This window comes from Typopeltis vanoorti, chromosome 14 (genome assembly GCF_054136105.1).
Source record: "Typopeltis vanoorti isolate ZY-2024b chromosome 14, IOZ_Tvanoo_1.0, whole genome shotgun sequence".
Lineage (NCBI taxonomy): Eukaryota > Metazoa > Arthropoda > Arachnida > Uropygi > Thelyphonidae > Typopeltis > Typopeltis vanoorti.
The window spans coordinates 80,532,338-80,558,720 of record NC_143562.1 but is presented as its reverse complement, the minus strand read 5'-3'; the positions used below and the strand labels follow the sequence as shown (position 1 = coordinate 80,558,720).

At 36.7% G+C, this 26,383-nt stretch overlaps 1 protein-coding gene across 4 annotated transcripts in view; it reads right to left on the bottom strand.

Moving 5' to 3' along the window:
- LOC150099706 (uncharacterized) overlaps positions 1-25,963 on the bottom strand; it is a 143,782-nt gene extending 117,819 nt beyond the window's left edge. For all 4 annotated transcript variants that reach the window (XM_090404423.1, XM_090404422.1, XM_090404421.1 and 1 more), the window contains exons 1-2: positions 25,733-25,963; positions 6,281-6,321 (exon numbers count right to left, since the gene is read on the bottom strand). In XM_090404423.1, the coding sequence (XP_090260549.1) occupies positions 6,281-6,321; positions 25,733-25,831 (140 nt within the window). In that variant the 5' untranslated portion in view covers positions 25,832-25,963. The remainder of the gene's footprint in view (positions 1-6,280; positions 6,322-25,732) is intronic.
- Between the last annotated feature and the right edge of the window lie 420 nt (positions 25,964-26,383).

Here is a 26,383-nt window from a genome sequence, read left to right as displayed (position 1 = left end):
TATATCTAACCCAAAATAATCTAATCCACTTTCCCCTACTTTCAATAAGTAGGAGAAAGTGGACTTCCCATAGCAGTTTCTTCTACTTGGTTGTAGAATTTGTTTTGAAACAAGAAATATCTGGAGTGTATGTCAGTAAGTAATTGTAAAGTCTCTTTGAGAGGTACATTTGTGAATAACAATTGTACATCGAAGCTCACCATAAGATCAGTAGGTTGTAAGGAGACATTTTTTAATTTGTTTAGGAAATCAGAAGAGTTTTTCAAAAAAGAGCAAGATTTGCCTATATGTGATTTCAATAAGTTTGCTAAATATTTGGCTATGAAGTAAGTAGGTGAATCAATACAGTCTACAATAGGATAGAGAGGAATGTATCTTTGATTTTTGGTAGACCATAAAACTTAGGAGGTCTTGCAAAATGAGTTTTTAATCTTTCTATGATATTTGCATCTAAACTTATACCTTCATCTAGAAGGGAATTTAATTTCTTCAGTTGCCTGTTAGCGGTGTCATGATCCAGTTCTTGGTATATTGAACGATCTCGTAGTAAAAGAGAAATTTTTCTTTTATAATTGAAGAATCCATAATTGCTATCACTTTTTCCTTGTCTGCTTTAGTGATAACAAGGTGACTGTTGCTTCTTAGGGAATGTAGAGCTTTCTTTTCAGATGAAGATATGTTAGATGGAGGAAACTTGGCTTTAAGTAGGATGGATGCAACTTCTAGGCAGAGAGTATTAGCCTTTTCAGTGGAGAGGTGAAATAAGTTCCGTTCAATGTTAAAAAGGAAATCTAAATATAAATCTTTTTAGGGACTAAAGCGAATTCATGTCCTCTTGAAAGGATAAGTGTTTCACTATCCGTTAAAGGACGTCGATAACTCAATCCAGATAACTGGATTATCATACATTGATAATCTGGAACATGGAAAGGCTTGATTTGTCTAGTAACAAGAACATCGAATTTATGATTTAGATGTCAATTTTGTTTATTAAATGAACATTGCAGAGAGCATCTAGCCACATACTTTTCTTGTGCTAACGTGTTGATAATTCTTAATATCAGCATCATGTTTGTCAGCTAGTAGTAGTAGTAGTTCATTTAGTTTTCCTTTGCTTGCTGGAGTAATAATACCATTTAAATTACATTGAATGATATTAATAATTCTTGTGCATTTTTGGAAATTATGGAGACAACTACCGTGTTTGAATAAAAACTTTAGTTTAATATTACTAAAATTTTACAATTCGACATTTCGACCTTTATGTCAAGGTCATCTTCTGGAGCGTACAAATATACACAAGAAACAAGCTATACTACAATCATACTGGTTCGTTAAAGACACTGACTAACCGCTACCACAATTGTTGGCCTGACCTCTGGTGGGAAAAAAAAAAAAAAAAAAAATATATACATCAACGCTAGAGTCCTATTATTTGTGTTGTCTACTATATACATATATTAACATCATTCCAGCCAGTTGGAGTGGAATGGTTTCTAATACTAGCGGATTGGCTAGAGTCCTGACTTATGCTGAATCTTTCATATTAGGTTGGCTGAATGTGTGCCATCCAGATCCTTGGAATTTTCAAACCATTTTTATTGTTGATATTTGGGTGGTTTATCAGGATTTCGCAGGATTCTTTAAATTTTCTTTCGTACCATGTTTTTGTGCGGTGTAAGGAGCAGGTGCTTTTCCAGTTGATTTGGTGTAAGATGTTAAGTGCATGGTCTGAGAGGCCTGCTTCACCATAATGGTTATATTTAATGTGTTCTTTCTTGCGTATAGGGATTGTCAGTCCTGTTTCACCAATGTACGGTAAGTTACAGGTGCAGCGGATGCAATAGACTCCAGGATGTGCTAATGGGAGGAGAGGATCCTTAAAGGAGTTGAATATGGTTTTAAGTTTTGTGGGTGGTTTAAAGGTGGCATTGAGGTTATAATGTTGTAGGATTCTGTTGATTTTTTCTGATAACCCTTTAATGTATGGGATGGCTATGGTTTTACTGTAATCTAGATTCGTTTTTGTTGTGGTTTTATAGAGTATTTTATTGACAGTATTTTTGTTATAGCCATTGTTTATGAATGTGTCACTAATAATTTTTAGTTCTTGTTTCAGGGTTTGCTGGTTAGAGCAAATAGTTGTGGCTCTGTTTTTAAGGGTGTTTATGACTCCATATTTTTGTGCTGGGTGGTGGTATGAATTCGCATGTATGTATTGGCCCGTGTGTGTCGGTTTTCGGTAGACCGTGAAGGATAGACTGCCTGAAGGAAGACGTGTAACTAGTGTGTCTAGGAACGGGAGCGAATTTTGGTTTTCGATTTTGATGGTAAATTGTATGCGTTCGTGTTGTTTGTTTAGGTGGCTGAGGAATGTGTTTAGCGTTTGTCGCCCGTGCGGCCAGATCGCGAACACGTCGTCAACGTATCTGAGCCAGATTGTCGGTCGAAGCATGGCGGAATCAAGAGCCCTTTGCTCAAAGGTTTCCATGTAGAAGTTCGCGATTGGGAGGGATAATGGTGAGCCCATGCACCTTCCTTTTGTAGGTAGAATTTATTTTGCCACACGAAGTAACCGGACTTTAGTACGTGGGCAAAGAGGGCCATAATGTCGGGCGGAAATTTGTTCCGTAGTAGGAGAATTGTGTCATTGATGGGGACATTAGTGAAAAGGGCAGAAACGTCAAAACTGACTAATAAGTCATCTTTGTCGAGTGTTATGTTTTTGATTTTGTTTATAAAGTGTTGTGTGTTTTTTATGTAGGAGGGGGAATGACCTACCAACTCCTTGAGTGTTGTCGCTAATTTCTTGGCTAGGTGGTAATTGGGACTGTCTATTCCTTCCACTATTGGTCGAAGGGGCACATTTTGTTTGTGTATTTTCGGAACCCCATATATTCTGGGGGGGCGGGAGTAGTGGGGTTTGAGTTTTTTAACTATGTCTGGTGGCCAAGAAGTGACGGACTTTAGTAGTTTTTCTGTTTTGTCCTTTATCCTTTTTGTTGGGTTATAATTTACCATTTTATATGTGTTGTTATCGGCTACTAGTTGGTTCATTTGCAGTATGTATGTTGACCTGTCAAGGACAACAGTGGCACTGCCTTTATCAGCTTTCGTTATTATTATGTTTTGTTTGGCTTTTAATGATTTAATTGCTGCTAATTCTGTTTTAGTCAGGTTGTTCTGTAGGGTTTTCTTGGTATTTAGGACATTACTGGTTTCTAGTCGCATTTTATCTGCTATGTTGTTAGGTAGGGATCTGATGCCCTCTTTCAATGTGGTAGATAAAATCCAATTTGTTCACCTTTTTAGGCGCTATTGCATAGTTCAGTCCTTTATTCAGCAGCGTGAGTTCGCTGTTGTTCAGGGTGTGGCTTGATAGGTTAATCACATGGTTCTTGCTTGTCGGTGGTTGGTCGCTCCTTGTCTCCCTTGTTTGTTGTTCATTGTTGTTTCTCGGGGAGGAAGTCCTCTGATTGGCCGCCATATTTTGCCGTTGTTTCAACCTGTGGATTTTTTTTTTTTTTCCTTGAGTTTTTCTTTATTCTTTTCCAGGGTATGCTTGGCTGAATTGTCAGTAATTCTTTCAAGTGTTTGTAGAATGTCTGGATTAACATAGTTCGATAGTTCTGATTGTAATTTAGAAACTAGATTTTGTGTTGTAGCTAGGTTTCGGCGGGCTGTTTGGATCTGTTCTCTAAGCATTGCTTTTTCCGAATTCGGATCACCGTGCAAGCCTAAAAGAAAGGATAATATTTCTTGTATTGGGTGGAATTTACTCATTTCTAAACTCTGACATCATTTCCAAATCAAGAGTCGCATCGGCTGCCCCGTACGTGATAGCATAGTTATAATCACTGAAATTTGTCTCCATGATGGGAAAAAAGAAATGCTGCTGTTATTATATTATCCAGAGGGCACCACGAGGAGGTGACACCACAGGGGAGGGTGGTGAAGAGAATGGGAGAGGAAAAGTTAGCAAAACAAGTGTTTTTTTGCCAGAATGGCAGAAAAAGACCCAGAGGAAGATTGATACAATAAGATGTGCCTTGGAAGACAAATTTAAGATCAGATAATATTGGAGTCTTTGACAGATAACAGATTAATTTGGAGGAAAGTTGCTGATAGAAAGTGGGTAATGATCTAATTTTTTCATGTAGTACTATTGTAATATCCTGCACCTCCCCCAGGAGGTACATATCAGGAATTTGATGATGATGATGATGAAAAAATGAGAGTTTAAAGACAAAAACCAAACTTAGAGGACACAGTAGAAGACTGTGAAGGAAACACTGACTGATTCAATGTGTGGTCATGTGGTGAAGTTGTCTTCAGGGATAGAGAAATCAGAACTCTATGGTAGACTCAGGAAGATAAAGAGGCAGTCATGAAAAAGAAGAAAATGACTGAAAAAAGTGCATTAATACCATATCCCTGATGTCTCTGTGACAGAGACAAAATAATAGAATTGTTAAATTATGTTCTTCATTCTTATGTGCTATACATTCCATAAATCGACATGAACTTTAATCAGCATTTATGTCTACTACATATATGTGAACTGGATTAGAAAAATAATTACAACATTACTAGATGTTGCTGGACTTTTACACTATGCTATGCTTATGGTACATGTTTCTCATCAATTAAAGATGAGATAGTGTAATTGAGATAGTAGAATGTTCCAATTCCTCGTCTATCTCAATAGATGAGGAATGGGAGCATGTGAGTATTTCCTCTCATATCACCAAAGTGATATGAGAGGATGAAGAGAATGTAGAGAATTTGTTTACAGATTTAAGGATGAAAATATGGCAAACAATGGATGACTTTAAATAGTTTAAATGAAATGGAGGAATGTTAGGTGAGAGCAGGATACTAGAGAGGGAGGAAACAAGTGGAAAGCATCAGGACTGCGCTGAGAAGGGTAAATGAAGAGATTAGGAGACATGAGAGTAGATAATATGAGACAGAGAACAAGTGTGGAAATGAAAGAAATCAAGAGAATGTGAAAGGAAGCCATGGGAATGAGAAAAGTAGAAGTGAGAGGCACATCAGAGTGAAAGAGAAAGAATGAGGATCAAAAAGAGAAAAAGAGGAAGGCAGGATGAGAAGAGAGCTTAAGAGAAAAGAAAAATAAATAAAGCTATGAGGAGTGCAATGTATGGAGATTTAATTATTTATGGTGTGTAGAAGAGAATATTAGAATGGTTGACAACAAAATGTGACTGTTGCAATGAAGAGCAAGCGCATACTGAATATGATATGATAGAAAGAGGTGATACAAATGACTTATCTTGTAAATTGGGTAGGGAAATATTTGAGAAATGAAAGTTGGTGATCATGCTGCAGAAATGTGTGTGTGTCTTTGGGATCTATAGATAGAAAGATGCATATTCCATTGCTGGAACTATACTGGAAGAAGTGGAGGAGCAAGGGATCTTGACATGTTTTATAGAGATCTGGCATTTGGAAAATGCACTAAAAAGGTGGCAAAGTCAGCACAGGCAATTATCACTATAGTGAGAAGAATGGTGAGTTACAAAGATAAAGGTGGTAGGTATGTTGTTAAGACTCTGATCAGACTGTATCTGGACTATTGTGCTCAGTTCTAGTTGCCAGGATTTGAAAGGATGATGAATCTATCAAGAGTGCAAAAGTAGATAATAGAAAATTATATTAGAAATGTGGAACTATGGATGGATATAAGGAGAGAGTGAAGACTTGATTGAGACATTTAAGATAAAGAGGCATGTACCAAATGAATACTGGAGGAGAATTTTTTAAAGTGATGGAAAAATAAGAGAAAAGAACATGAAAAAATAAACTCCACTCATTCAAAAACATACCAACAAATTTCTTCTTTCTCATAAACCATATGCATACACGTGACACTTGTGTCATAGGATTTGCACCCACTTATTGTGGGGTTAATATATAAAAAAATAATAAATAATATGACACCGCAATTATCAAGAAGTTCCTGGAAGTTTCCAAGAGACAGTTGTGAATAAGAAGGTGAGTAGTTCTTTGTGTGGTAAGGATATGGACTGCATTGCCTGTGAGAGAGATGTTACACTCATTCTCTGTGGCGGTGCACAGTAAATGAGTATTTCTCTCTCTACATATGCTGTTTGATAAAATTTACAACAAATTAGGATATAATGCAATGTACCCAAGCACAAATTATATATATCATTCTTATAATTCATATGTTCATCTTCAATAAATACATTGTTTTTTATATGCACATGTATATTTTATTCAGGTGAACACTTACAATGCCAGCTGTTTTACTTCTACCTCAAGATATAATCCAGTCTAAAAAAAAAAAAAAAAAAAAATATTAAATGCTAATTAAATGAATTTCAAAACATTTATAAATTTTTAAAGAACTTCACTTCTAGTTGCCATGTAAAGTCCATGAAAGGAAATTATGATATTTATCTAGTTATTTATAATTTAACTTCATGATACAGGCAAACAAAATTCTACATACAACATGAAAAGGGATATTCAGAACAAAAGGTGGTGCTTTCCATAAATTTCTTATGTAAATATATCTAAATCAGGATATGCTAAATTGTTGAGAATATTTTGTAGGAATCTTGGAATTAACACAAAATTATGACAAAAATCCACACAGTACAACTCCTGTTAATAACTATCTGAGGGTGCAAAGAGAGTCAACAAGTTCTATCTTGCTGATTGCATCTGCTTAATCGATGATACCTCTTTCATGGACTCAATCACTTTTCTACAGATGGTCTGGTTCACCATTATGCCTTTTCTACAGTATTTTCATGGATGATGTTCCACCAAAATGGTTGCCAACATTCCTCCATTTTCCACTATGCACATAAAAAAAAAAAAAATTAATAATAAAAAAAACATTTGCCAGCCTGGTTGGCCAAATGGTTAGTGTATCCACTCTACAGTCAAAAGGCAGGTTCAAATCCCACTGTAGGCATGGATGTTGTTTGTGATTGTCTGTGAAAATACTAGTGGTGGTAGTGGGCAGTAGATGGCGCTGGTGTAGATGATGATAGTTGGAGTTGCTGTAGTTAATGAATTGAATGGTGGAGTTAGAGAACTGTAGAGCAGGTACCCTCCCTCGATGAGTCTTTGCTGGAGGTGTCACATAATAAGAATAATAAGGAATAACTGATCAACATTCATATGAAGTTTGGCTTCAGCAAGCTTATTGTTTCTTATTCCCTGCTATTACTCTATCTACCAGTGTTCCTCGGTGGGGGGGGGGAGCAAGTATGTCATCTCAGTGACAATCAGATCATCTGATGCCATGATCAAATCCAGAACTCTTGATCCTTGTGTTCCCCTCCAACACATGCTGCAAAAGACAGTTGTCCCTCACCAAATACAAAATTTAGTTCCCTTATTGCTGCATGCTGTCTCCTCTGCCCAGTTTACATCACTATAGTTGAAATCACCCACAATGATCGCTTGCATTGCACTTGCCAAACTAATTTGCCTAAACATTTCCTGATCATAACTATCTATATTCCCTGGCCTATAGTAACATCCCAGTAAATATCTTATTCCATAAACATCCACCGCATGCCATATATTCTCAAAGCCATTAGTGTTATTTGCACTGAGATTCTCCACCCTGAGAGTACACAATTCATCTCTTATCATGAATAACACTCCACCACCACGTTTACCTTCACTATCCTGCAAAATATGCTATACCTTTCGATTTCTATCCCTGTTAGAACATCCTCCTCAGTTAACCATACTTCACTGATACCAACAACCTTTGGAAAGACTGAATTAATCAATGTCACAAATTCCCAAAGTCACACACTCCCTTTATTCCTAACGCTTCTAGCGTTTGTATACAGAAAAACCAGTGTATTGTCAGCCTTTGTATAGCCATTATTACTCCCCCTCATACTCCACCTGACTGTAATAGTGTACTCACTCTTGTTTCTCAAGTCACTATCCCCATCCCCGCTACATTCTGCCTTTGCGATTCTAGTTTCCCTGTCCCGACACTCACTTTTCCAGAAAACAACAGTCTCTTCAAATGCAATCCATTTCATGCATACAGCTCCCTTCTATCCTTAAACATACTCCATTCATCAGCATATTCCAGATCCCTTTTCCTGCACATACTCTCTATTATCTCATTCATGATGACTGCTCCTCTCCTCCACTCTGCATTATCATACCAGGGCAACAAGCTCACTAGCTTTCCTTGTGCACACTATGTCTAAATCAACCTCAAATCTCATGCTAACTAACGATTCGCACTATCTCTCAGGTCATTCATCCCAACCATTACTATTATCTCCTTGAAACTTTCACCTCTCTTCACTGCCATTGCCACATCATTCCACAAAGCGAGCACTACTCTGCACACCCTGAATCATCAAATCTCCATATATGACACTCTGAATAGATTCATTCATCCTTCTCTTACTGACATCCCTAAATCTTACAGCTTCCAATCTCTCTCTCCCCCACTCTCTCTCTCCCTTGTTCTCTGATGCTGTTCTCTTACACCTACTCTCGTGCCTCTCACACTAACCAACCTCTCTATCCTCCCAAGATCTTCATTCACTTTCCTCAATTTAGTCTTAATTCCTTCCATCTCCTTTCTCAGCAGGTCTGTTTCTCTCTCCACACATTCTGCTTTCAATTGCCACGCACACATACACACAATCATGGCTATTAGACAAACCATCTCCATCCACTAAACTATCCAAAGTCAAGTGTATGGTTGGTTAATAGTATGGCTTGGCATTGTGTGAAATAGGGTCTTAGTACTAATGGAAAAATAAGTTTATACTGTTCTTGTGTGTCATCAACGTTCATATTTCTTCCACTTGTGTCTCTGATTAATAGGACGTTACATTTAATTGTCAGTGACTACTTGATTTTGTTATTTGCATTATATTTGTTAATTATCCATGCACATTTACATTATGTTTACAGGGCCAGAGGTCAAGCTTATAAGGTAAATTCTTTTAAGTTTTATAATTTTTTTTTTATGTTACTATAGTAATACAAGACTTCGATACAACTCCACCTTGATGACTGTGCACAGATTCATCTCCTAGGTTCAGAGGATTTAAAGAAGCTGTACAAAGAATTACAAAGAGATGAATGGTAGGCAGAGGATAAGGAGGAACCATGTGAGTTATGTTTGTGCTGTTAAGAAAGGATGAAAGCTACCTATTTCTCTCACAGACCACTGAGTAAGTAGAATGGTTTCCATGTTGAAGTAGTGAGGGCATTAATCTAGTGTGAACAGGTTTAAGAGAATGTATGATATGGAAATTAGTGACTACCCGGAGGTTCTGATAACATTATTATTATTAACATCTGAAATCCATGGAACCAGACTCGTGAGAGAGACACTATCACACACAAAGCTTATCCAATACCTTAAACTGATTCAATGTGTTTACATTCACAACACACTCTGTCAATGCATTTTACTCTCCATGCAAAGAACCTACTCCTCACTCCTCTGCTCACACCTTCTTTTACAGTTTCCAGGGATGGTCTCTTGTTCTACCCAACTCTCCCATTTATGAAAAACCTGTTAACCTGTTTCTAACATATTCTCATCACCATGAAAATCTGGTGACCAAATCTGTGCACAATAAGCTCTACAAGCCTTTATACAGTGAAATTGTAACTTCATTATTTCTGCATATCAATGTCTTCTGCATCACTGTCATTATCTGATGTGACGACTACACAACTTGTTTGTGCAATGCAGCCTGGGAATTTCAGGTCCTTGTTCACCACCACTACCAGATCTCTCATCTCCTCTGCCATCTTTTAAACTTTCTCCACTAAGTGTATACTTTGCATCCTATCGTTGCTTACCAAATTTCAAAACTTAACATAATAAAATTAGTTTAATCCTTTATCCAAGTGTGAGCAAACAAAGTTTGCACCTGAAAGTATCTTCAGGACTGGGGTAAGATGGTACAACACCAGGGCAACTCGTTGCAAAGGTGGAGCAAGCTACCAACACTCCTATCTCAGTATCTCCTATAATGCAAAACACATCTCCTTGCGGATATGTCTAATGTTATGCATTAAGGGAAGGGCCACTACCCAGACTAGTTTCGACCTTTATTGAGGTCTCTTCAGTGGGAGCCAGGCCCAAGTGGAGATACCAGGCAGAAGCATTAGCAGGTCATCTCTACCTATACGAGTTGCCAAATGGTGTGCCACCCTTTTTTTAATAAATTACTCTGGATTTAGAGAAAGATATTGAAAGTTTATTTTTCACTTGGTTAGAGTATAATAAAATTAGTTTAATCCTTTATCCACATGTGAGCGCACAAAGTTTGCACCTGAAAGTATCTTCAGGACTGGGGTAAGGTGGTAAAACACCAGGGCAACTCCTATAGGTAGAGATGACCTGCTAATGCTTCTGCCTGGTATCTCCACTTGGGCCTGGCTCCCACTGAAGAGACCTCAATAAAGGTCGAAACTAGTCTGGGTAGTGGCCCTTCCCTTAATGCATAACATTAGACATATCCGCAAGGAGATGTGTTTTGCATTATAGGAGATACTGAGATAGGAGTGTTGGTATCTTGCTCCACCTTTGCAACGAGTTGCCCTGGTGTTGTACCACCTTACCCCAGTCCTGAAGATACTTTCAGGCGCAAACTTTGTTTGCTCACACTTGGATAAAGGATTAAACTAATTTTATTATACTCTAACCAAGTGAAAAATAAACTTTCAACTTCAAAACTTAACACTCTGCAACACTGAACTGACAGTCCCACAGTGTTGCCTACTCATACAATCTATTCAAGTCATCCTATATGGCCATAACATCTGCTTGACCACCCCAATTTTGCATAATCTGCAAACAGTCACATATTACCAGATAAAGCCATCTCAATATCATTAATATACAAATTTAACATCAGTGGCCCCAATACAGACCCCTGCAGCAGACCAGTAGTCGCTTTCCTCTTTTGGAATACTGCACCTCATATACAACTTTCTGATACCTATCTGACAGCTAGTCACTAGTCTGTTATCCAATCCCATCTGTTTCAGTTTATTTAACAGCTTGTTGTGTAGCAGTATCAAAAGATTTTGCAAAATCTAAGTATACCACTGTATATGCATCTCCCTTGTCCAAGACATTTGTCACCTTGCTATAGTACATAAGTTAGTTGGTAAAATATGATCTCCCTTGAACAAACCTATGCTGACAACCACAGAGAATACCGTTGTTATCAACCCCATTTTTGTATCTTAGTTTTCACCAGTCTCAAACAGTACCACAACTCTGGATATACAGATTGGTCTGTAATTTGTAGCCACAGCCTTATGATCACCTTTATGCAGTGGAACAATTTTGCCTTCTTTCCACTCATTTGGAACCTGTGCTGCTGTAAGAGATTAAACAGGCATGCTATGCTACTGCCAATTCCCTTAAGACACGTGGTGATATGTCATCAAATCCTATTGCCTTATTGATATGAAGCTTATTTATTTTCTCATATATCTCCTGCTCACTCATAATTAAGTCATCTTCTGTGTTCTCTATGAATATATTCTCTACACTTGAGTTTGTCATGATTTCACCCTCATGAGGATGAAGCACCCTTATAAATTGTTCGCTGAATAGCTCAATGATGTCTTCTTCAGCAATTACCATTCTAGGATTTTCATCGATCAACATAATCTTACCATAATCATTCTTCCTTCCACTTGCCACATATCTGAAAAACCCTCTAGGGTTTTTCTTTTCCTGATCTGCTTATTCTGCTCATACTGTAGTTTTGTTGTTCTTAACAAATGAATTGCCTTTCTGGCCTGCTTTTTATACTTCTCATGTAATTGATTGCTACCATTATTCATCTTGTGCTGCCGCCATAGTATCCTCGTCTTCCAAATTTCATACTTAATCTCTTTATTCATCCCTTTGACACTTACTTTATTCAGTCTTTTCACCTTCAGAATGCATTCACACATCAATGTTAAATATCTTTTGGTCAGTTCCCACACAGCATTCATCTCCCTCCTGCTTATAATCTTATTCCATACTATAGATCTAAGCTGTCTCCTATGCTTTTCATAATCACCAGCAACGTAATTCTACATATATCCTTTCCTCACAGAAGGCTTCATATGGCTAGCCACAACCCAGGTGATCACTTCATGATCACTCTCACCAGCTGCAGGAAATTGCAAAACCCCACTCAATCACATCCTCTGATGAAATCAGATCTAGAACTCACGATCCTCGTGTGCCCTCCTTTACATACTGCCTAAAATAGTTCTCTCTCAAGAACTCAAATTCACTTTCCTTATTCATTTTCCTTAGCCAGCCTGGTTGGTCGAGTGGTTAGCGCATCTACTCTCCAACCAAAAGGCTACGGGTTCGAATCCCACCGTGGGAATGGATGTTTGCGATTGTCTGTGAAAATACTAGTGGTGGTGGGTGGTAGATGGCATTGGTGTAATTGCAGTTCACTGTAGTTGGTGGATTGAGTGGTGAAGACAGAGTTGTAGAGCAAGTGCCCTCCCTCAATGGACCTATGGACTCCCTAGATGTATCACATAATAATAATAATAAATCCATATGTAGGTCTTTTAAAATTCTCTCCTTCCACCAATGCACTACTGGCATCCAAACTGAAAATTACCCATTTCCCTATCATATCTCCACTTTTCCTCCTATCCACCAACCTCTGTAAATCCATATTCCCTGAAACGCTCTTCACAACCAACACTCCAGAGTCTTGATATCACTTTGGTCATTCATCTTTGGACCCTCTGCAGTGTTTCCACATCACAATGAAAACTAGGTGACCAAATCTGTGTCTAACCAATGCCTTATATAGATGCACCACCACCTTCTTATCCCTACATGTCGATGTACTTTTTATCATAGCAGCAATACAATGTGCAGTCTTTGCAACACTTGCAATGTGCCCTCAGAGCTTCGGTCCACTCTCTATCATCAAATAAGATGATATCAATTATAATTACATTTGATTATAATAATATCAAATGAGATTTGGGATCCTCCAGGATCCCAAATCTCATTCACTTCCTGATGTACAGCTCCAATAATACAATATAGCCTTATATCTCTGTATTCCAAAGCGTAACACCTTGCATTTATTATTATTATGTGACACCTTCAAGGAGTCCAAAGACTCATCGTGGGAGGGCACCTGCTCTACTACTCTCCGTCTCCACCAACTACATTATCTACATCAATGCCATCTACTGCCCACCACCACTAGTATTTTCACAGACAATCACAAACATCCATGCCCACGGCAGGATTCAAAACCCACAGCCTTTTGGCGAGAGTTGATACGCTAACCACTCGGCCAACCTGGCCAGCATATTAAAACTGAAACTCCACTCATTTGTCCAAAAGCTAAAAAGTATTTAAATCTTCCTGTAGAGAAGTAACATTAGCACTACTCCTGATAACTCTACCTAACTTTTTTAATGATTTAAGTAATATATTTATCAATTATACTTAAAAAAAAAAGGAAAGTAATTATAAAGAAATCTTTCGTGCTTTTTAGTCAGCAAAGTCTTCCAAAATGTTATCAAATTTTAAATTTCTTGGATTTTGGGCCTAATCAGCTTAAGCCCAGCTCTGATAACAGATTATACGTGGAATCCTGTCAGATGCTTTTGCAAAATCTAATATTATTATTATAGTGATTCCCATTATCAACATCATTCCCTTGCATCAGTCATTTCATTATTTCTAAATGAATAATACACTTGCATAATGATCAGTAATTAAACTATTTCTTCTGGTGTCACACTCATACCATCTATATTTATTAAAGATATCCTTTCATAATCATTCTTCTTTTTACTTAACACATAGGGAAAGAACTCTTTGAGATTTCCTTTGACTTGCTCAGATAATTTTCTCACATCTTTCTCACATCATCAGAATTGTGCCTTCCTTACCAAGATGGGCACTTTTCTTTCTTGTTTTTTGTAATGTTCATGAGCTTGCTGATCATATTTCATTTATATTCCCTCCATAATATCCTTTTCTTTCACAGTCAGCTTAATGATGCTACTCATCCATAAACTTTGCCATCTAACACTGGATATGCAACAATGAAGCTTTCTTCAAATGTCCTTTGACAATTTCCCACACACTGCTAACATCCTTCCCTTGCAGTTTCTTATAGCACGATACTGCTCCCAGTTGTCCCTAAGTTTGTCATAATTACTAGCTCTTCTAGCTATTTAGTTCCACATATGCAAAAAAAATTCTACATATTGAATCATCTTCTGCAACAATACTGCATGATCATTCTCCAAACCTGAGGTAAAATGGCTAAGTTAGATATAAACAAATCATAAGATCTTATCATCAATTCCTACACTCTCAAACTGAGTTTCTTCCATTATATACTATTTTAAGTAATCATGTGAATGCAATCCCTATACCATAACAACAACTGACTATATACATATATATTCTGAATGATACACAAATGGCACCACCAATGTACTGCAAAACTTCAGTACATTCACAGTAGGCACAGCAAAATTATTATTATTATTATTATGTGACACCTCCAGGGAGTCCAAAGACTCATCGAGGGAGAGTGTGCCAACAGCATCGAATGATTGAACCCCTTCCAACTATTAACAGCGCTCAAACTTGCTTAACTTTTTACAAGCCATTAGTAGCAGAGGCTCTACCAATCGACCAACATTTGCTGACATGTCCCAAGGAAAGCTTTTAGATTCAGTACAAAAATCATGATTACACTACAGGTGATACCTCCCACTTCATTAATCTTTAGTACCAGTGAGAATTTTTCTTTTCCTTTTATAATTTATGCAAGAAACAAAACATTTGCTTTTATGGAGATAGTTAAAAACATAAAAAAATTATCATTTCTCTGAAAACCTATTACATTATTATGCAACGCCTCTATGGAGTCCCACTGACTCATCTTAGAAAGCCACAATGCCACATTATACAACCTATAATACCATCTACCACTACCACCCATGACACAGTATTTTTGTCTGTTAATTGAATGTGAGTTCTGTTCAATGTGCATGCTATGTGTGATGAAAGACCTGAGTTTTCAGGAAGAAAAAAAAAAAAAACCTATTATCCCTTTGATAGTAGCTAACTTAGAAAAATGCCTGTATGAAGATTCTTCTCATTTAGGTAATTTCTGACTGAAGGCACAAGTTTTGTAGTTCTGAAAGCTACACTCTAGGTTTATTTTTTATAATACAGTTCTTTATACTCACGCTGTCACTAATGCATTATTATGGCTAAGCCAAAAACCCATCTATAATTTAGGTCACAGCACATAGTATATTTTTGCTACTGAAATGAATATGTAGTTTATTTCTTCTTCTTCTTCCAGGACAATAGAACAATGTACTTCAGTCATGTTAGAGGCTTAATGGAGTGAAACAGCACTAAAAAAGGATTAAAAATTTAATTTAATTCTTCTAATATTTCATCTTAGTCACTGAGATAACAGGGATTACAATATGAGACTTGTAACACACACACACAAAAAAATAAACTGGGACCCGTGGATGAAAGACTAAAGTCCTAACTAGGTGGGACACTCTGTGAGGAGGCACCTGTTGGTCACATAGGATGTAAAATGGCTTTCCTTAATTACCATACATCTTTATGCAGTTATTCTAGGGTGAAGACTATTGAAGTGAGAGAGAGGAAAAATCTAATGTGTCTGGGCCATGAGGCCAAATGGAGAACACATCAACATATCTTAACCAAACAGAAGATTTGAGAAAATATTCCATAAAAAAACTGGCATGGGGGGGGGAAGATTCACAGAGGTACCCTGTTTATAAATGTTGTGCTTCCAAGAGAAATATCCTTCTAACTGGCTAAGATATGTATGTCAAAAATGTGTTCTCCATTTGTCCTCATGGCCCAGACATATTAGATTCTTTCCTCTCTCATCTCACCAGTGAGTCCTCTCTTACAGCAGAACTTCATCGTATACTACTGAAAAATACTCTGAAGAGCAGAGATAAGCAGGCTATTGTAAGCAGGCTTTATCCAGTCTTGGTAGGGCTATATCTTGACTGCTGCATGCAGATCTGGTCACCTGGGTTTCTTGGTGATCGGGGTGGTGGGAATCCAAAGGCAAGTGTCTAAGATGGTGGCAGTTGTATGGAATGAGCCTTGTGAGGACAGGTTGATCCTTTGTGGGTTACAGAAGCTGGTTGACAGGCAGAAAAGGGTTGATATGATTGAGATCTACAAATACTGGGGAGTTTATATGGGATTAATGCAGAGGAAGTTTTTCAGCATGGATTTGGTGGTGGGAGAACTAGAGGCCATCCAGGCTGAGCAAGAGTGTGGTTGGAGGGGGGTGTTGGTGCTAGATTTTTTGCTTGGAGAGTGGTGAGTGGGTTGCTGGAGTCTGTTATAGGTGCCATGACTGTTAGTTCAAAGCGAAGTATGATAGATTATTATTATTATTCCTGACACCTCCAAGGAGTCCGAAAACTCATCGCCGGAGGACACCTACAACTGTCTCAACCACTACACCGAACCTCTACTACGAATCAACGCCATCTACCACATCCACCTCCTTTGTTAGATACTGCACAAATGTTGGATAGTTTTTTGCATGAAGCTTATGGCCTCCCTCGATGAATCTAAGGACTCTGTGGACTAGCCCATAATAATGTACACCTTATCTAATGGCTACAGATCCCACAGTATCAAAAAAATAACCAATCCTTCTCCTAATCCTCGACCTTTTCTTCAGAAAAATTGAATCTGAGGCACTTCAGAAAAATAGTCAGAAACGTAAAGAAATACAATCTCTGCATGGCTTTCAAGCCCCAACAAAAGCTTGTTACCCTCACATGTTCTACTAAAACTCATCTCCCTCCTCTCTCTCTCTCTTTGCCTGGAGTATATAAAGTGTGCTGTTCCTGCAAGTTGGCCTACTATGGATAGATAGGAAGATCAGCCAACATCCACTTGGAAGAACACAAAAAATATATCTGCAGTAATGGCTATCGTCAATCATGCCTTGCGGACCATAGATACGGCTCATAGAATCAGTTGAAAGAAGACCACCATGCTCCATCACAGTAAATTTAAAAGAGAAAGACTATTTCTGGAATCTGCAGATGCTCTCATATGGTTGCATAAAAGTTCCCAAAATATGGGAAACACTAATACTTCAAGATCCCAGTTTACATTCAAAGCTGACACCAGTATCCACAAAGGAGCTCCACTTTGTTAGAGCTCTAGCTTATTGTTCACGTCTCCCTTAGCATTGTATTGCCTCTGTGTCTATTTCCAGTCTCCTATTGTAATCCCTGATGATGTCTCAGTGACTGAGATGAAATACTGAAAGAATTAAATAATATTTTTAATCCTTTCTTAGTGCTGTTTCACTCCATTAAGACTCTAAAATGAGTTTCTCCCAGCACATTAGCCTTAGCACACTGATTAGTACTTCTATGAGTTAAACAGACAGTGACTAAACTACTCTGCCATTAAAGCTCATGATGCTTGGGATAAGTGGGATGCTTTGAAGGGACCAGTGTAAGTTTTTGTTCATGTATTCAGTTATTAGAAACATTTAACAAAATTTTATTCTTTCCCTTTATGATTTTGTGAATAGCACAAACATAATAGCACTGACATAAAATTTAAGAAATACTGTATATGCCATCAAAATTTTATAAATATCGCAAAAAATGAAAAGAAGAGGGGGGGGGTTCAGTTACTGGTAATGATTTACCACATATTTGAGTGCATCAATAATGCCATCTGGTTGGAAAGATCTGGTTCAAAATCCATCTAAAACCCAAAAAAACTTTATAAAGATTTTCAACTGAAGGTGGATTAGCCATCTCCTAAGGAAAGGGGAAAAGACATCCCTCCTGGAAAATCCAGTTGTTCACTTTGCAAAACAGGTTATCTGGATTAGAAGAGCACATGCATTTAACTGACATAATACACTTGCTTTGGCCAGAAATTGAACTAAACCTGCTCCCATCTCACGTGCTATACAGCATACTGCTATCACCTTGAATGCAATACTCTAATTTTATTGTAACTTGATGCTACATTGTTAGTATAAATAAAAATATTATTTAAATACCCTCCTTTCTCTTTTTATTACCAAAGGATGGAGGTGGCACACTCTAACTTTGACTTTTATTTATTTATTTTTTTTTTTTGAAATCATTGATAGTCAGTCTCCACATTCCTTGCACAACAACAGCAGCTTTCAAACCTTCCAATTTCCATGATTCCAAGCTTCTAAAAACTAGGATGATTTCACTTTTACTCAAGCCATTACTTCACCTCTGAACAGCTGATAACCTCATACAAATCACAAATCCACCAGCTATTGAATACTGCTCTCACATTTGGAGTGGGGCTCCTAAAAGCTCACTCAATACAGAGGAGAGCAATTAGATTGATAAATGACCCATCTCTTACCCCCACTTTCACACAGATATTTGGTCTCAGCAACTTGTGTATTCTATATTTCCATGGCAAATGTTCATCTGAAATAGCATCATTAATTCCCCCACTCAGTACTAAGCCCATTGGAACATGTACAGATGCCACTCAACATCCTTTTCACGGTACAACTTGAAACCCATGGAACAAGTCTCTTTTCCTACTCCTTCATCCCTGCTATTGCTGTACTGTGGAACAGTCTTCTCCCTGATGTATTTCCCAAGGAATACAATATACAAGCTTTTAAATCAAATGTAAACAAGTTTCTCCTTTTCCAACCCACTATCCATATATGGCACTACTGTACTATAGGTTGATCAACCAACCGCTAGCATATGGGTTCAACATTAATGTCAGTCTCTAGTGCATCAATCTGAAGATTGGTTAGTTATAGCAGCACATCATAACATCCTGTCTTGTGATCTCCTTTTTATCTCTGCATAACTCTTAGTGGCAGTTAGCATCATTATATTATTTATGTATGAAATGCTTGGTCTGCCCCATGGCCTCTTTCCTCCATTATTTCTGTAAACAGTCTCCCATGCCTCAGATGGCATTCAATTAGCTTTTTCTTCTCTTATTGGTATGGTTCATTAGTGACTGCTCTTCATGAACTATATTTAGAACTTCATTACTTTTTCTTTCTGTCCAAGTAATTTTCATCATCTTTCTCCAGCACCAAAGTTCAAATGCCTCTAACTTTTTGAGGTCTTGTTTTGTTAGCATCCAGGCCTCACAACCATATAATGCAATGCTCCATATGTATGTTTTCACTAGCCTTTTTTTTTTGAGCCGGATGCTAAGTCCTTTACTAGTGAAAATGTTTCTTCTATTGTAGAATGCCTTTTTGGCCAAGATTATTTGTGTTTTAATATCTGATTGGTTTCTTCCATCTTTTTGTGACAAGACTAACAAGATATTTAAAGGAGGATACCTGTTGTATTGGGTTATTATTTATTTCCAAGTTTATTTTCATTGGATTTGCTTTATTTGTAATTAATAGTTTTGTTTTCTTATAATTAATTTTTAGGCTGTACTGTGTGAAAATTTCCTCCATCTTTGTTCAGGGTGGATTTCAGTTTATCTTCATTATCAGCTATAACTGCTATGCCATCTGCAAACCATAGCCAGTTAATTTCAATTCCATTTATTTTAATTCCTATTTCTATTAGTTCTTTCAATTTATTTATTGCATCTTCAATGTAGAGATTAAACAGTATGGGTGAAAGAGAGCAACCATCTTACACGTATTCTTGCTATTGCAGTTTCCGTTTTATTACTGACTGTTTCTATTAGGGCTTCTTGTGTTTGTAAAGATTAAATATGAGCCTTCTATCTCTCCAATTTACCTTTATTGTTTTTAGGAGGTGAAACATTTGGTTCTAGTAAATACTATTGAAGGCTTTCTCTAAATCAAGAAGACTATCAGAGTATTTTGATTCTTCTCAAATCTTCTTTCAATAACTGTTCTTACAGGTAGGATTGCTTCTCTTGTTCCCTGAATTCAAACTGGTCATTGCCAATATACTCTTTAACTTTCTTTGTTAGTCTTTTTTTTTTTGTATAATTTTTAGTAATATTTTCGAAGCATATGATATTACGCTTATTGTTCGATGATTTTCACTTGTTTGCATTATTTACTTTAGGAATGGGCATGATAGAGAAATGTGTAAAGTATTTGGGAATGATCCCCGTTTCATATATATCCTTTATAATCTTGAAAAGGTATGACTTAGTTATGTTTCCTGAATATTTTATTAATTCTGAGGGGATGTTATCAATGCCTAGTGCCTTGTTAGCCGACAATTCATTTAGTGCCCATTCAAATTCATCTTTTAATATAGTTGGACCAATTTCTTCCACATTAAGTCTTGGTTCATCTTCTATAGCCTTGGCATCTAGATCTTTTCGATTATATAGATCTTCTAAGTACTCCTTCCATCTTTCCAAAATTTCTTCCTTATCTATAAGTATGTTCCCCTGTTTATTTTTGATAATTGTGCATCTTATATTGTTTTGCTGGCTTATTCCTCTTATAATGTTATAAGCCTTATCAATTCTCCTAGTCTTTGTTAAAACTTCTATTTCTTTACATTTCTCTATATACCATTGTTCTTTTGCTTCTTTATCTTTCTATTTATATATTTTATATGTTTATATTTGCCTTTGCTTTCTTCATTTAGGGAGGTTTTATGTTTTCTTCTTTCATCTATTAGGTCGAGAATGTCCTAAGTAATCCATGGCTTTTTTATTTGCTTGTTCCTTAATCTTATGCAGTTACTGGCAGCCTTGATGATTGCATCCTTCAAGTGAGTCAATTTTATCTCTATGTTTTTTTTTTTTTTGCTCTCTCCAGTTTTAATGCTTTCATCAGTCTGCTGTTTATAGGTGTTTCCTCTGTTTCCAGGTTATCTATGTTCATTTGGGCCTTTTCCTTGGTTGTGACAGTTTTTTAAATTTCAGACTGCTTTTCAATAAAACCAAATTTTGGTCACTGTCAACATCAGTTCCCAGGTAACTTTTACATGATTTTACTTGATTTTTAAATCTATTTCTTGTCATAATATAATCTATTTGGTACCTTCCTATATCCCCTGGCATTTTCCAAGTATACCATCTTCTTTTTGTGTCAATCTTTACCAATAATGATCAGATTGAATTGGTGGCAGAACTCCAAAAGTCTATCTCCTCTTTCATTTCGGCATCCAAGTCCATACTTTCCTACCTCTCTACCATCTTTGCTTTTACCAATAATTGCATTCCAGTCACCCATGACAATAAGATTGTCTTCCTTTTTTGGCGAGTTTGATTAAGTTCTCCATATCTGCATATACTCTTTCAATTTCATCATCACTGTGGTCACTAGTAGGCATGTAAGCTTGTATTATTATATTTGTTGGTTTTGCTTCTAGTTTTACCATTATCAATCTACTACTACATTTTACTGAGTTGATTACTCTTCTTCTCCATTCTTTATTGAGAACCACCATGACCCCATTTTTTGCTGTCTCGTCATCTGAATAAATGATTCTGAAATCACAACTCCAAAAGTCTCCAGTTCCATTCCATCTCATCTCACTAATTTCCAATAGAATTTCCAAATTTCACTAATTTCCAAAGTCTCCAGTTCCATTCCATCTCATCTCACTAATTTCCAATATGGCTATTTTTAATCTAGCCATTTTTCTCTTCAAATTTTCCAATTTGTAGGAGGGTGCTCACATTCCACGTCCCAATGAATGTACATGGATTTCGCTGGTTTACGACCTGGGAAGCCTTGCTTCTTCCTCTGCTGTGCACAAGTATTGAGCCATTGTGCACTTTACTATCTTTTAGAATGTCCATTCATATCTCTTAGAATGTCCATATCTCTTAGAATGCCCCCCCCCCCAAGATTAAATCCCGAGAGATTTAATCTTGGGGGGGGGGGGAGAGTTGAGTAGATGATTTGAATACATACACACTACTCGCATACAACCTATGGCTGAGCATAAGTAGTATAGAAATAGAAGACACGACACAACATAAAATAAAAAAAATAATTTTAATTATGAAAGTATTTTTGGAAAATTTTCTAGTGTTTTTTTTCCCTTTTTCTTTAGATGGGGGGGACCAGGGTCCCTTGACCCTCCCCCTCTGGGTGTGCCACTGCTTGGAAGCATGGGACCCATGCTCTAAGAGTATCAACATTAATATATATATATCTTCTTCTTTTCAACCATTTTCTGTCCACTGCTAGACGTATGCCTCCTCCAGTTCTTTCCACCTTTCTCTGTTCTTGGCAATGGTTGACCAATTTTTCCCAACAAAATGTGACAATTCATCATTCCACCTTCTTTTAGGCTCTGGATTCCAAAAGAAGGGAAATGGCATTGTTTCCCTTCTTTTGGAATCCAGTTCGTTAGTATAGTGGTCCATCGCCCATCTTCTCTTCTGGATAGATGTCCGGCCCATTTCCATTTTAGTCGCTTATGGTGAAGAATGATGCCAGTGATGTGAGTCTGGCTTCTTATCTTTTAATGTGATTCCCAGCATCAACATCTCCATTTTTCTTCGAGTTGTTGGTAGTTTATTTGACAGTACTTTTGTTAGCAACCAAGTTTCACAACCATATGAGATGACTGGAAGTATACACTGGTTAAATGTCTTCCTTTTTAAAAAGAGTGAGACGTCCTTGTTTTGAAAAATGCTTTTCAATTTTCTGAATGAACTCCAGGCAAGTTGAACTATCTTATTTATTTCCTTTTGTAGTCCACAGTTTAGATCAATGAGATGACCTAAGTATGTATATGAAGAGACTCTTTCCAAGAAATTGTTTTCTGTTATTATGTTTTTTGGTGTTACAAAATGATTAAACATGATTTTAGTTTTCCTCTGTTTAATTTTAGACCAACTTTTCTGCTTTCATGATATGTCTTCTTTCATTATATTAAGGTCTTCTGGAGTGTTTGCAAAAATTATGATATATCTTAGGTGTGTTAAGTTTCTGTTATTAATTTTTATACCAAGGTTTGTCCAGTTTATATTATTAAATATATTTCTTGAAGGACTGCTGTAAAAATTTTGGGTGATAGAGTCTCCTTGTCAGACACCTTTTTCATTTGATATTTTATTGCTCGTGTGAAGTTGGATTGTTGCAGTGTAGTATATTGCCTGGAGGAGGTCCATATATTCTCCAGGAACTCCCTGATTCTGGAGTGCTTTGATTATTGCATTAGTTTTGATGGAATCAAATGCTTTTTTTTTTATAATCAATGAAGGCTAAACAGATAGGCAATTGGTTTTCTTCTGCTTTTTCGATTATTTGTTTTACTGCATGAATATGATCAATTGTGTTAACGCCTTTACGGAATCCTGCTTGTTCTACTGGTCGATTTGAGTCTAGAAGAGGGGTTAACCTGTTTGTCATTACTTTTGTGAGAATTTTGTACAGATTAGAGAGAGAATACTAATTGGTCTATAGTTCTTCTTCTTTGTCTCCTTTTTTAAATAACAGTATCAGAGTAGCATTTTTCCAGTTTTCTGGTATCTTCCCCTCTTCTAGGCATAGATTTAGTAAGTTTGTGACATGGTGAATTATATTGTTTCCTCCCCATTTAATTAATTCTATGTGAATTAGATCTTCACCAGGACATTTTCCATATATATATATATATATATATATATATATTATTTTATTTTTTTTATTTTATTATATATATAATATAATAAAAATAAAAAAGGTCGGTGTGATTTCTACTAATGCGCACACTCCAAAGTATACAGGATACAACTGCCATTACCACGTCATCTTAAACTGGCATTATGTTGTGAAATATATAGTTGAATTTTTTCCGATTTCCCGGGATGAAAGCCAGAGTTTCTGAGGAGAGGAGCGGGGAGGTATACACTTTCTCTGTGTCAAAAATCGATTAACATGCTGAAGAAAAATCCTAGGAAAAGTTTCTCGTTAGAAGCTTCAAACGAGTTCCATGATTAAAAGTTATCCACAACAGCGAAATAAGTAATCGTTGAATGAGCCTTAATTCAGTCCACATATGCTTTCATACAACGGAAGCATCAAGGCAGCCGTTGAGACTATGCGGCAGCTGCTTCCTACGCCGCACCATTCAGGTGTGACGTGCGGGCACCAAATCGTCCGCAGACGACCTAGGTTTTACCGCGCGGTTAGCGTAGTGGCTTTGCGCTTCGCAACCATATGCCTGGGGAAGGAGTGTCCTAGGTTCGATTCCCGTCGGAGACGTGAAGAGCTGAAGGATCTTCCTCAGCCATAGCCAAGTTAGCCGGTCTTGGGCGCGGGCAGTAGGGTTTTTTTCGCCAGTTTATCTGGTGTTTTTCATCCCGCAAGCAGGCAAACCGGCCCATTGAACACACAGGGATACAGCCAAGAATACCTTGAGGCATAGGAGTGACCATTCTATCCTCGTTATTTCGGTTACGAAATCCAAGCATGCTTGGAAGGTTGTGGGCCTTAAAGGCCTGTTAAAGCCATTGGGATAGACAGATAGATGCTTTCATACACCTGCCAATACAAGCTCTGGATGTACGATAGTTTTTTTTCAAATCTATTTATATATTTAAATGTATGTCAAGAAGAATGGGCCTAACTTCGGAAACTTCTGGTAGAGGTACTGTTGAGTAAGTAAACTTTATACGAACGAGTTCCTTATTTGAGCGTTCCTATAAAGGAACATAATTATTCTAGAAATATGTAAGAAGATACGTAAATATATATTTCTTGAATATTTATTCAAGTAAAATACACAGATATACATTTATTTATTTTTTTATTTTATGGTGAAGCTTATTACCATATGTGATAACAACACTCCCAATTCTGTTTACAAAAGAATCCTCATGCTACTCTTGAAAGTAATTTTCAACATTACTCTGGCTTCGGTGTGGGTGTTACTATCAGTACATTAGTCCATTTACTTCAGACGATTGCTGTACACTTATTTGTGCAAAACCAAAATTGTCACTAGTATTAGTGACTTACCTGTACCTTGATTATACGGTATTATGTACTCCCATCAGGATCAAGATTAACGTTTTTTCCTGTAGTGAAAGTTGTGGTGGTCCACGAAATTGGCCATTCAGGTCTTCTGACATTCGGATTTTTGTCTGTGGAGATGGATGAATAACTTGGTATACCAGACAAACGTAAAAGCACAATGCATATTGCTCCCATAGTATTTTGGATACTACAGGCCGATAAAAAATGGTTCTAATGAACTAATGTGAGCTGCACGCAGTATACAAAAAAGTATTTTGAGAACCTGATGTAACTATATGTTATAAATTCCTGAATAAACACTTCGCAGGTATAATCCATAATCTTATTTTTGCCAATGAAAATTCCACAGGCATTTTTTAATTCGGCCATAGTTTTATAAATGCCTATCCTTACACACTTGTAAAAATTACGGAACTAATTGCACGCTTTCTTGTTGCATTTACCTCTCCACATTTTCCATGAAGCCGATTTCAAACTCCGCGGTTCATGATTCCAAGAGCCATGCTTGCAATTATTTATCCTGTGTAGCTGTTTAGTATTGGACCTGTGTTCGTATAAAGTTTTAGTTGTTCTTGTTAATACGAAAATAATCTCTCAGAATATCCCGAAATTCTGTAATGTAATAATCTTCCTCACCTGCCCTGTATACTTAAGGCAATGCTGTTTAATTTACTTATCCATATATATTTGAATTAATTACGTTATACACATACTTTTGCCCTTTCCGCCGCTGCTTTCAAATATTTTAAAGTCCGTCTTCTTGGGGGATTTTCAAATCTATATGATGACGTCTCTAAAGCAAGCGTCGTCATATTCAAGCAATACCTAGAACTTGTTAATAGCTATGAATATTTAATCTCTCCTTATTCATACACGTATATTTTACTGAATTCGTTCTCGAATGTTCTAGAAATTGGAAGTTATTCGTTTACAGAGCATGTACAAGCTCCTCTCTAAACTTAACTTGTGAAATAATTCGAATTTATAGTTTATTACTAGATACCTCAATCATTAACTTCTAGCCAAAATAAAGAGATTATTAAAAAATAATGTATATTGTTAAAAGCGAAATGATAAACAATATTAAAATTATTAATATTGTTAATAATTTTAATTTTAAACTAAGGAAAGCAGTTTTTTTTTTATAGCATGAACAGGCTTGTAATCAGATTACCAATAGTAGTAATAATAATAATACTTAAAAAATACTAAAAATAGAGATTTCTTCTTATTTATTTTTTCGAAATAACAATATAAATCAATAACTTGAATGAGTATATTCTGAAATAAAATAAAATAAAGTACAAACATAATTTAGTTCTCTTCTTTCTATCAAGGTGTTATTCCTATCAGGGAAAAAGCGA